Source organism: Vulpes vulpes, chromosome 5 (genome assembly GCF_048418805.1).
Source record: "Vulpes vulpes isolate BD-2025 chromosome 5, VulVul3, whole genome shotgun sequence".
In the NCBI taxonomy this organism is placed as follows: Eukaryota; Metazoa; Chordata; class Mammalia; order Carnivora; family Canidae; genus Vulpes; species Vulpes vulpes.
The window spans coordinates 109161177-109173734 of NC_132784.1; the positions used below are offsets into that span (position 1 = coordinate 109161177).

At 51.6% G+C, this 12558-nt stretch overlaps 1 protein-coding gene across 3 annotated transcripts in view; it reads left to right on the forward strand.

The window, feature by feature from the left end:
- The window catches only part of RXRG (retinoid X receptor gamma), a 53178-nt gene that overhangs the window by 8176 nt on the left and 32444 nt on the right, over window positions 1–12558 (forward strand). For 2 of the 3 annotated variants that reach the window (XM_072759593.1, XM_072759592.1), the window contains exon 2: window positions 9751–9998. In XM_072759593.1, coding sequence (XP_072615694.1) covers window positions 9751–9998 — 248 coding nt within the window. Of the gene's footprint in view, window positions 1–9750; window positions 9999–10086; window positions 10100–12558 lie in introns of those variants that run through there. The other variant, XM_072759596.1, reaches the window with a different exon arrangement.

Below are 12558 nucleotides of genomic sequence, written 5' to 3' on the forward strand. Positions count from 1 at the left end.
CTGTCCTGACCGTGTGTGGCCTTGAGCAAGTCGTGCAACCTCTGTGGGATTGTTTTCTCTTCTCTAAAATAAGGTAGTTCTTCAAATCCTAGAAGTCTGGTTTCTAACACCAAGCAATGTGGCCTTAATAATTTATGGCCTATCTCATTTGGAAAGGTTTGATTAAATTGGTCCTGCTATGATATGAACTAGTTTGTATTTGCTCATTCACAAAAAAAAAAAAAAAAAAAAAGGGTTTGTGGAGCAAATAGCATCTTAGAAGTGTTGCCCTATTTAAGTTACATCTGTTTTGAAGCAATTTAAAAAGCCTGGTAGGAGCATCATTAGCATATTAACGGGGTGTTAATTACAAAAGAGTCTTTTAAAGCAGATTTTATAAAATCTCCACTTAATAACCATTAGCTTGTGGTACTCGAAACACAAACTCTTCACGTGTGTTACTTAGGAGTAATAAAATTGTAATTTAAAAGTAATCTGCCAACTTGTCACGGATTTAGACTGATTTTTTTCCTCTCAATTGATCGAAATGAGTAAGGTTTTGCTATAATTATATATAATGCTGGTAATAATGAGGCTGATTATCAATCTTTGCCTGCTTTTCACTACCTCCATCACTGCAGATTTTAGGGGAGGGGGGTGTGGAAGGGGCTGGGGGTGGGGAGGGGGGAGGGGGGGAGGAGAGAGGGATGCCCCTGTGCTCTCCCCCTCGGCCTAGCAGGCCTAGCACCCCAAGAGGCAGCCCCATCCCTCCTGCGGAGCAGCCCCTGAGCCCTCCCCTCCTTCAGGGCAGGAAGCAGGAGAGCTGCCCTGGGCACCCCTGAAAGGCTGGCCAGCTGCAGGCAACCTGTGGGCTGCTCATCTATGGGTCCCCACATGTTGCTGAGGGGCCCCGGGTGCTGAGCCCCTTCTCCCACACACTCCCCATGCGTGTCACGTTCCTTTGGTTTTCCCCATCGGGAAAGCCAGAAAGTGCTTTGGTAGCAGAGTAGTCTTCTTATAAAAAAAAATGTGGCTTCCACCTCTGCTCCTCACTCCACCACCCCCCACCCCCGCCCCGCCACTGAGTTCAGCGTCTCCCCACTTGAGATTGGCACCTGTTAACATGCAGAACGCTGTACCCGTCCTTCCTGTCCCATGTCAGGGTGGCCGTGAAGCCCCGAGGTTTAAGTGTAGGTGCTTTTTTGTTAGTTTGTTTAAGATTTTATTTATTTATTCATGAGACACATAGGCAGAGGGAGAAGCAGGTGCCCCATGGGGAGCCCGATGCGGGACTCGATCCCAGGACCCCGGGATCATGCCTGGAGCCAAAGGCAGGTGCTCAATCGCTGAGCCACCCAGGTGCCCCGAGTGTAGGTGCTTTTGAACATGCAGGTCGTGACCCACGTGTAAGAAACGTGGACTAGCACCGGGCGTCCGAGTGCCCCTTCTACTGAAGGAGGTAGAGGAAGAGGTCGGGCTGAGCTGGGACCCCGACGAACTGTGGAACTGTGAAGGGCCAGAGTCAGGATGGGGTGTGTCCTCAGCAGACAGCGCTGGGGGTGGGAGAATCTGGCTGGCTCAGAGCCTAGAGCCTGCGACTCCTGATCTCGGGGTTGTGAGTTTGAGCACCACGCTGGGCATAGAGATTCTTAAAAAAAAAAAAAAAATTTAAAGAACAAAAGGAAGTGTGAGGGTCAAGGTCCAGAGGGAGGTCTCATGTTGAGTCTTTGGGTTGGGGGAGGCAGGGAGAGCTGTCCTGTGCTGCTGGGAGGAGTCGCAGAGCAGAGTCCTCCCCATGGTGGGGCTGGGGCGAAACCCACATCGGCTGCCTTGATCGCTCCGTTCAGAGGCCTCTGGTCCCATTCACGAGTGGTGTTCCCTTGGGCAGTGTCTCCAACATCCCTGGCCCCCAGCCCCTGCATCTGCACAGTGGAGAGCAGCGTGCCGGCCTTAACGGGGCTTGTGGATACGGGACGTGTCAATATATGTCAAGTGCTGAGAACCGGAGCTGGTCTTCACTCGGCAATCGCTCAGCCAATGTTGATCTGTTGTTGTTAGTCATGGGAGGAGGCGACGATTGAAGCATCAGTTAAAGTGCCTTCCTGCGGCGGGTCTCAGCCTGCCTGTGTGTTGGGAGCCAAGCTGGGAAAGGATGTGGGAGTAGGGGTCCCTTAGACTGGGAATGACCAGCCAGGGGTGCTCATCGGTTCAGCATCCGACTCTTGATTTTGGCTCAGTTCATGATCTCAGGGTCCTGGGATCCAGCTCCGAGCTCAGTAGGGAATCTGCTGGAGAGTCTCTTCCTCGGCCTCTACACCTCCCCCCATGCGCTCTCTCTGTAAATAATAAAAATATTTTTTTTTTTTTTAAGGAAGAACAAGCCAGGTGTCAGACTACTCTCTGATGCTGGGGCTCATGCACCAGGTGCCTCCAGTGGAGACAAGCAGACAGGCTTGGATGTGCGATGGTGTCTCCGGGGGGAGAGAGTTGAATGGGATAGAGCCCTGTGGTGCTCTCTAGACCTCACAAGAGTCCTGCCTTTCCGGAATAGCATGTCTCTTCTTCTGTCCCCTTCCCTGTGGGTGGGTATGACCCAGTATCAAGATTCATGACAAGTTTCCCCTCCGTGTAGGAGAGGCTTGTTAGCAGGCCAGCGAACTACCCTGGCACAGCAGCAAAGGGGTGGAAACACCGAGCCATTTGCTCCCTTGTCTGGCCAGTCAGAAAGACTCATGCTTGACATTTTCCTTTCATTGGCTGAGGATGAGGTTGCTAGGCAACCTCCTCACTTTGGTAAGAATTCTGTAGTTCTGAGTACCCGGGCTTCTCTTTCTCAACAAGTACCCCCTCAAGATGCACATGCAATTCGTTACTCAGAGATTTTCACTTTGGTAAACAGCGGGGCCGTAGACTTCTTATGCAAGTAATTTCTATTGATCAACTCCCTATCGTCATACACGTTAATCAACAAAAAATCATCCCATCGCTGATCCCGTCCTGTCGTCAGGTACTTTTTGAGCATCTGCCACGTTCCAGGCTCAGTGCTGGGTACCATGATGGTGACCGTTCACAGCAAGTGGAAATTAAAAGTATGTGACAACCAGGAGGACAGCAGATAGACGGGGGGGGGGGGGGGGGGGGGTGTCACGTGGAGGGACCTCTTTGTGCCAGGCTGGGCTATGGGGAGACCTGGGCGATCCTAGGAGGGTGGAGTAGCTGGGATGATGGAGGGGCACTCCGGGCTCAGAGCAGTGGCTGTACTAGCCAATTCAGACAACTCAATATTATAAACAACTGGTATGTCCGTACCAGTGTGTGGCGATGACTTTCCTCGATAGAGCATTTGCCATGGGCCTAGCTTGGTCTAAGCCCTCGACGTACATGATTTTCTCCAATGGCATTCAGGCCACACACAGTGCCTCGCACACAACAATTACAGGACAGTAAATTATTGCACCTGCCACCACGGGGCCTGTGCTCTCAGGTGCTCTCAGCAGGCCACTGAGGTAGGCACGTGTGTCCCCACTTTGGGTGGGGAACTGCGGTTCGAGGGGTCACATTCCTTGCTCAAGTCTCGTGACTGGAAGGAGGTGGAGCCTCAAATCCAACCTAGGACTTTGTGGCTTCAGTCTTATGTTCGGCTGGACCGCCGCAGCGCCACGATGCACACATAGATCATGCTGGTGTGGGCACCTGCAGATTCCCAGAAAGCGTTGACTGCTGGTGACACTCAGCGTCCCAAACAGAACGAAGGTCTAACATGGTCCAGCTGCCAAGGACCAGGGTCCCCTCGGAAGGGGGTCCAGACTCACACCCATGCCAGATTGCTGTGACCGGTGCTGCTTCTTTGAGACCTCAGTGGGCCGCGTCCTCATCCATGTTCATGGAGTGGCAGTGGGAGGGGTCTTGGAGACCCCTGAGCAGAATGAGGCCAGGAAATATGAAAGACTTTTCTTAAGTATGTTGCCAGGAGAGAAGAAAAGAGAGCCCACTAGCCATTTCCCATTAGATAAGTTACTTTTTGTTTAAACAAATCACTGCCTGAATAAAGAGAATCGACTCTGCGGAGTGGAGGGTTTGTGCATTTCCCAGGCATCTGGCAGCGGGTACAGCCTGGCTGTGGCTAAAGAGGATTAAGAGGATGTAGGGTCAGGGATAGAGCAAGGCTGCTGAGGTGCAGAGACCAGGGAGGATGGGGCTGTAGGAACAAGAGGGAAGCACTGGAGGATACCTTGACCTTGGATCTAGACTAGAAACCGGGTTTCTGGAAAAAAAACGTGTGGTACCTTTTGGTCCTAGCTATGGCTCCAACATGGCTTTGAGAAAAAGAGGAAAGAGGGGGGAATCCCTGGGTGGCTCAGTGGTTTAACACCTGCCTTCAGCCCAGGGCGTGATCCTGGAGACCTGGGTTTGAGTCCCATATCGGGCTCCCTGCATGGAGCCTGCTTCTCCCTCTGCCTATGTCTCTGCCTCTCTCTCTGTGTCTCATGAATAAATAAATAAAATCTTTTAAAAAATAATTAATTAATTAATTAAAAAAAAGAGAGAGGGAAGGTGATGAAAGGGCCGTCTGTGGGTCTGACGCTCTGGGGTCTCTTTGGAGGACAGGTTCACTTCCCATTGGGAAACACTTCCATCATTAGAGGCACTGATTCCCACCTTTTCTAAAAGTAAAGCTTTCATGTCTGAGAACCAGTGGGTCATGGGAGAGACACAGAACCAACATGTAATCGTGTCAGCTGTATCAGTCTTTCTGAATTTTATTTTATTCTTTGAAGTGTGGCTATAAAGTAGCCCACCTCTTCTGCATCACTGACTCAGCAGAAGCAAACCGCATGGTAGGGCCATTGCAAAGCAAGCTTTAAGTCTGTTTCATCCTGTCTCAGCCATGCTATGCTCCTCACTGAGCAGCCGAGGCATATTTTGACTGTCCTCATTATTATTATCAATAAAAACAGTGCACTTTTAATTTCAGTCACCCTCACATCATCTTCTTTTATTCTTGGGACAACTTGTGAGTTCCCCGAAGTCCGTGTTTCTATGTTTTTGTGCAGGTCAGTGTTCCTCTTATACATCATCCCTTTATACGTCCCTATTCCCAAGTGTCCTACGTATTGAGGTCCTTGTACTTACTTTGTCCTAGGTCAATTTACTTTTTTTTTTCAAACATTTGTTTATTTATTTATTTTTTGGGATTTTATTTATGTATTTGAGAGAGAGCACAAGCAGGGTGAGCAGCAGAGGGAGAGGGAGAAGCAGGCTCCCCACTGAGCAGGGAGTCCAATGCGAGGCTTGATTCTAGGATCCCGGGATCATGACCTGAGCCGAAGGCAGATGCTTAACTGACTGAACCACCCAAGTGCCCGTTTATTTATTTTGGAGAGAGAGAGAGAGAGAGAGAGAGAGCGAGCAGGAGGAGAGACAGAGGGAGAGAGAGAGAGAATCTCAAGCAGACTCCCCTGAGTGGGGAGCCCGATGCAGGGCTGGATCTTACGATCCTGAGATCATGACCTGAGCCGAAATCAAGAGTCAGATGCTCAACTGACTGAGCCACCTAGGTGCCCTTACTCTCATTTTGAAAACTTAAATAGCTATTTTTAGAAAGGTAATCTCAATGCAAAAATAGAAGCCCAGTCACTTGCTATAAATAGAAGGAAACAGTAAAAATAATTATAGAACTATTAAAAAAAAGAACTATTAATATGTTTTTCAAGAGTTTGTCACTTCACATATGGCCTAAAATGTCCCTTACCACCGTGTCGCAGGTTCCACACCCCAGGAACTCTTGGGTTCATGAATGTGTGACGCGGAGTCTGGTCCCTGTGTGTCCCCCCAGCTCCGGGCCTGCTGTCGGGGTACAGAAGGGCAGGGCGCAGGCTCTCTGCGATCCACGTGAAGCAGAGTGAGACGGAGAATAGCAGGGTCCTTTGATCTGTGTCTGGAAAGCTGGAGCAGAAGGGAACATCGATTCCCTTCGGGTGGCCGGGCTGTGGGGGCTGGGTGGCCGGTGTCCCAGCGGAGAGCGCAGCTCCCTGCTCACCTGTCACACGTTATCTTAGGAACAGGCTCAAGATATACATTGGCCTCTTTAAATGTCACAGCCTTCCAGGGCCTCAGAAGAGTCTAAAATTGTCCTTTCCCATCAGTGGCCATCTGGGAGGATTTTTGGTGTTTCTGGCTCCGGTTCTTGGAAGCTGCCCTTTCTCCTTCAGATAAACTTTCAGCTTGAGATCCCTCCATAATTGAGTCATCGTATACGCTGTGATGTGATGGCTCTCCAAATCATCCTTGCTGTCCTTGACAGCACACGCAGGGGAGAGCGTGGGCTTCAGATTGACAGTTGGAATCTAAGCTCTGTCACTTAAACAGCCAGGCAAGCGCCAGGTACCACGCTGGGGACGGGGAAGCAAGAATGGACACCTTCCTCCCTTCTCCCAGGTCAATGGAAAAGATGGGAAATCAATCAATATGGTGACACAGTATAATAAGTGCGAAGATATGAGCAGGCCCAGACTGTTGTTAGAAAACGGAAAGGGCATCAACACCAGGGAAGGCTTCCTGGAGGAGGTGACACTTGTGTTAGACCTGGGAGGGAGGATGAATTAGAACTTGCTAGAGATGGAAGGGAGGGCAAATCATTTTGAACAGGGAGCAGCATGGGGGTGAGGCTGAGCATGAGTTTTCTCATCTTTTTAAAAAGCTAAAATGATCCTCACAGGCTTAACTGTCAGGATGAAGTGAGTTAGTGCATGGAATTTGCCTAATGCTACTCAGGACACGTGGTAAGTGGCTGACCCGTTCATGTGAACCCCTTTGGCACTGCTCTGCGGACCCACAGAACGTGGTTCATCTTCAGTCATGCTACTTAGAACAGGTGATTAGGGATTTATCTGTTTATAAGACAATTGTCCCTGATAGATGGAAACTCCTGGGTAGGATGATGGAGGGTCAGAGCTTCCTTGACCGTGGCGGTGACAGTTCTCTTCACGGGGAATCCTTAACCACGTTAGCAGCAGCTCAAGAGAAACTCTAGGTTGACATTCTCCCAGTGGAATATTTATGTCTAAAAGTAGCAGCACAGAGAGGAGCACCTGGGTGGCTCAGTGCATTAAGTGTCTGACTCTTGATTTTGGTTCAGGCCATGATCTCAGGTTCGTGAGATTGAGCCCAGCACAGGGCTCTACACTCAGGGGACTCAGCTTGAGATTCTCTCTCTCCCTTTGCCCCTCCCCTCACTGAGAGAGAGAGAGAGAGAGAGAGAGAGAGAGAGAAACAGTAAGCAATAGAGAGATAATGAGAGAGGGAGGATGAGCAGGGGGAGAAGCAGAGGCAGAGGGAGAAGCAGACTCCCCACTGAGCAGAGCAGGGAGCCAGACGCAGGGCTCAATCCCAGGACCTCCGGATCATGACCTGAGTTGAAGGCAGAAGCTTAACGGACTGAGCCACACGGAAGCCCCATAAATAAATCTTAAAAAAAAAAAAAAAAAGAGTAGTTGCATAGAGAAAACACACATCCCCTCCCCCCCCACACACAAAAAAGCCAAAAATGCACCTCCACGTTCATTGCAGCATTATTTGCAATAGCCGAGCTGTGCAAGCAACCTAACTGTCCATTGTTGAATGGATAATGGATATATATGAGATGGGACACTATTTTGCCATAAGAAAGAATGAAGTCTTTTCATTTGTGACCACACGGATGGACCTTAGGGGGCTGTGCTAAGTGAACTAAGTCAGACAGGGAAAGACAAATACTGTGTGATCTCACTTCTGTGAAGTCTGATAATAATATTAATAATAATCATACCTCGAGCTCATAGATCCAGAGAACAGATTGGTGGTTGCCAGAGGCAGGGATGGGGGTGGGAGAAATGGGGAAAGGGAATCAAAAGGTACAAACTTTGGGTCATAAATACGTCCCGGGGACGTAATGACAGCATGGTGACTGTAGTCGATAACACGGTCTTGTACGTTTGAAAGTTGCTGAGAGTAGATCTTAAAAGTTGTCATCACAAGGAAAGAAATCTCTCACTGTGTGTGCTGATGGGTGTTAACGAGTCTTATCTGTGGTGATCATTTTTGCGACATATACAAATATCGAATCATTATGTGGCACACCTAAAATACAGTGTTGTGTGTCTACTATTATCTATGATCTCAATAATTAAGCAAGAATACCTCCCATTTGCTTCAACGTGGATGGAACTGGAGGGTATGATGCTGAGTGAAATAAGTCAATCGGAGAAGGACAAACATTATATGGTCTCATTCATTTGGGGAATATAAATAATAGTGAAAGGGAATAGAAGGGAAGGGAGAAGAAATGGGTAGGAAATATCAGAAAGGGAGACAGAACATGAAGACTCCTAACTCTGGGAAACGAACTAAGGGTGGTGGAAGGGGAGGAGGGCGGGGGGTGGGGGTGACTGGGTGACGGGCACTGAGGGGGGCACTTGACGGGATGAACACTGGGTGTTATTCTGTATGTTGGCAAATTGAACACCAATAAAAAATAAATTTATTATTAAAAAAAACCCAACAAGAATAGCTCCACAGTTCTACTTCCGAGGCGCTGTGCTCCTCCCCAGCACGTCCTCCCCCGATTCTGCTCCCAACACCACCCTTAATGACCCCTGTTGTCTCCTGAGGGTTAGGACAGCATCGTGCATGTAGCAGGTACTCCCCGAATGAACAGGGAACCACGCAGGGGAGCAGCCCTGCCCTGTCGAGCTTCCAGTCTCTGCTTTGCTGCTACACATGCTGAGGTTCATAGCTTCTCTCTTCTGGAGAGAATGCTTATGCCGGGCCCCTGCGAGGATGGTGGGGCACCTTCCTTCTCTGTCATCTTGAGCTGCAGCTGACCATAAGGGACCTTGGAGTTAACTTACGTGGGAGAAATGGTACCAGACAACCATGTGCCCTGGGTCTGTTCCTTGGACACCTGCGACCACGGCTCCCTGTGTCTGGAGGCGGGAACAGTCTGGACAGGCCTTTCTGAACCGGCTTTCCTGGGCCTCTGCGGCCCTTAAGCTGTGGCCAGGCCTCCTGAGTCTTCTTCCCTGAGTGCTGATAAAGCCCCATGATGTGAAGACAGGCAGGGAAAGAACGTGAATGGGCCCAGAGCTACAAAAGATCCGGGCAGTCAAGGGTATGACAACAGCCTCTCCCCGCACCTGCACCCCACCCCACCTGCCTGCCTTACCATGTTGGAAGGTGACACCTGATGGCAAGAACTGTGTCCTCTTGGGCTCCAGGATCCCCGGCACCTGGAATCGTACCTGCATCTTAGTAAATGTTCATTGCATGTGAGTGAACGAATTTCTCCCGACTTGCAGGCTCAGCCCTGCCCCAACTCTCCAAGCGGTATAGGTGCGAAACCTGGAATTCTGGAGCAGCCCTGCACCTGCTCCCTCCACCGGCACATGCGAGTTTGGACTTGAGTCCCCTTCACTGTCTGGCTGGGCCAGGCCACGTCGCCGATGCCCCGGGGCTCATGGGCTGTGCCCCCTGCGGCCCTGGCTGTCCATGTGACCCAGGCCAAGGTAGATTCCAAGGCAGGCAGCCAAGAACCTAAACACCATGGATGCCTGTGGCCCTAAGAGGCTCTCTCCCCATCTGTCCCTCACTTGCCGTTATCCTGCCAGCTCAGCGTGGGGTGTGAGCACCTTGGGTTCACAGGTACGGGGTGTGGCAGAAGGAGGGGAGGCCTCTGTCCTCACAGGGGCCATCCCGGGGCCCAGGCTCCCCTCACCTATGCTCTTCTCCTTACAGGCTCCCCCGGCCACTCTGGCTCCACGTCCATGAGCCCGTCGGCAGCCTTGTCCACTGGGAAGCCCATGGACAGCCACCCCAGCTACACGGACACGCCAGTGAGTGCCCCGCGGACTCTGAGTGCAGTGGGGCCCCCCCTCAATGCCCTGGGCTCTCCATATCGAGTCATCACGTCTGCCATGGGCCCGCCCTCGGGAGCGCTGGCAGCACCTCCAGGAATCAACCTGGTCGCCCCACCCAGCTCCCAGGTAGGTGTCCTTGCTCTAGCTGGACTTCCCTCTGCCCCGCCCACCTCCCAGGTAGGTGCCCTTGCTCTCAGGGACTTCCCTCTGCCCCACCCAGCTCCCAGGTAGGAGCCCTTGCTCTCAGGGACTTCCCTCTGTCCCACCCAGCTCCCCAGGTAGGTGCCCTTGCTCTCAGGAACTTCCCTCTGCCCCACCCAGCTCCCCAGGTAGGTGCCCTTGCTCTCGAGGGACTTCCCAGCATCCCTACACAGTGTCTCCCAGGCTGCTCCTGGAGCCAAGGCCGCGCTTGGCAGGTGTTTAACATGTACTCGCCAAATTCACTGAGTGTGTCCCCAGGCCGAGCAGCCCAGAGCACCGACAACGCCCCAGGGCCAGGAGCCTGCGGCCCAGAGGCCTCCCCTGTGGTTTAATGGTTCAGCCCTGGCAGTGAGCTCGCTGATTCTGAGGGCTGTTTGTCATCCTGGGGACAGGCCCCCTCTGTTCTTTGCAATTCAACAATGAGTGTTTATGGAGTCCATGAAGTGCCTGGTGCTCTACTCCAGGCTCAGAGGATCTGGAAATGATGGGAATGGTGGGCTTTGCCCTCCAGGAGCTTATAGCTGAGAGAGGGGAAATAGGCAGGTGTGGCACATGGATGAATCTAGAACCCAGTGGCAGTCTGTGTTACCTGTAGGTGGTCTCCAAGAAAAGACTGGGAACTCTGGAAGGAAACCTCACCTAACCCCTAGTGCTTCTGTTCCAACAGAGGGCAGGTGGTGTGTGCATGGGGGACCTTGCACTGCTGCTCCGAGGACCCTGTAGGGTCCAGTTGCCTTTTACTTCCTCCCGGCAATGTTGCAGTGAGATCATCAACTTTCCTTTCTTGTGCTGGTCAGCTGTTGCTGTAATGATGCTGTGGAACCGTCCTCAAATTGTCATGGTCTGCACAAAAACACATTTTTCCCCCCTCGCTCACAAATTTACGTCAGCTAGGATGGCTCTACTTCAGCAGGTGGTGGGGGAGCTGGATGAGGCTGCAGGCTGGGGGGCCGGTCTGCTCCTCGTGTCCCAGACTGAAGAAGCAACAGCTAGTCGGGTCACGCTTTTCTCGTGGTGTGTCACAGGAGTGCAAAATCAAAGCCACATCAGTAGGCTACAGTGAATTCTGTTCACATCGTGCCCACTAAGAAAACGGTATGGCTGACCCCAGCATTGGCAGGGCAGGGAACTAGGCCAGGCCTGTTTTAGCTGGAGATTCCACAGAGTTAGGAACAATAATCCCATCTACTGTGTTCTCCTCCCTCACGTATGGGAATCTCAGTTTTGGGCCGGCACCATCCCGCCCCAACCACCAGCACACCCAAAGGCAGAATTAATAGGTCCTGTAGCTTCCTTGGAACTTATAGTTTGGGAGAAGAGGCAAGAATCCCTTTGTGCCAGGGTTTCTTTCTACGACAGGGAGAACTTCAGAGACCATCCCTAGACTGTCCCTTTCAAGAGGCTTCATGCACACAGGGTTTGAAAGCAAAGTCACCTGCAGTTGCAGAACTTTAGAGCGAGCAAGGGCTTCAGAGATCTACCGATCCAGGGATTTGAAAATCTGGAAAAGACCTTGGGGGTCATCGAGTGTGGGACTGCAGGAACTGGAGCAGGCAGGCAGCAGAGGTGGGCAAGTGAGGCCCACATAAATCGGCAGGGCTGGTGGGGCCCTGCAGGGAGCTGTCTGTCCCCTTCCCTTGAAGCCATTCAGATGGGAAGCTTTGAAAGCATTGCATAGGCCCAGCAAATGGGTCACCTTTGGCTGGCCCTTTTAACCCCAATTTGTAATCTGATGGTTTCACCTGTAGGACCTTCTTTAGGGTGCACATTTCTCCCCCACCCCATATTTTGGTCCTTGTGGAGCCAGTAAAAGCCTAGCTGAGAACCACTAAATCTGTCTATGTCATCCTATTCCCACAAATGAAGTAGCAGGGGCTCAGTGAGCTCAAGTGACATGTCCAGCCGCACACAGCCAGTGGACAGCAGAGCTGGGGTTCACGCCCAAGTGTCCTGCCCGCCCCCCCATGCTGTGTTCATGACGCTGCATTCACCTGCTGCTGTGGCGTGTGCTGACTCAATTGGTGGCCCCAGGATCCTCCACTGGCTGCCAAGGATTAGAAGTTGACTCATCAGTGCTCCTGAAGAGTCTCAAGGGGGGGGGACGGCGTGGCACTTCCTGCAGGTAAATTTTGTGGCAGTGGCACATGGGCTATGGTAGGTATGAAGGCCGAGCCAAAGGGAACAGGAAAAAGGGACCTCTCAACTTCCCAGACGTGTGTTTCTTGAGAGTGTGTGACCACCCAGAGGAGTGGGGACCAGGTGGCCCTGGGGATGGACATGTATTTGTGCCACTGTCACCTACTGTCATTGGCAGAGCCAGTGACACATACACTTCAGAATGTGAGGCCCCGAAGAGGTTTGTTGATCCATGTTCTTTCATGGGAATGGACCCCCAGAAAGGCAGGTCGGAGCCAACAGGCCAGAGACAGAAGGAAACATGGACTTTCTGGGCTGAAAGTAGACTCCTGCGCGGGTGCTCACGTTC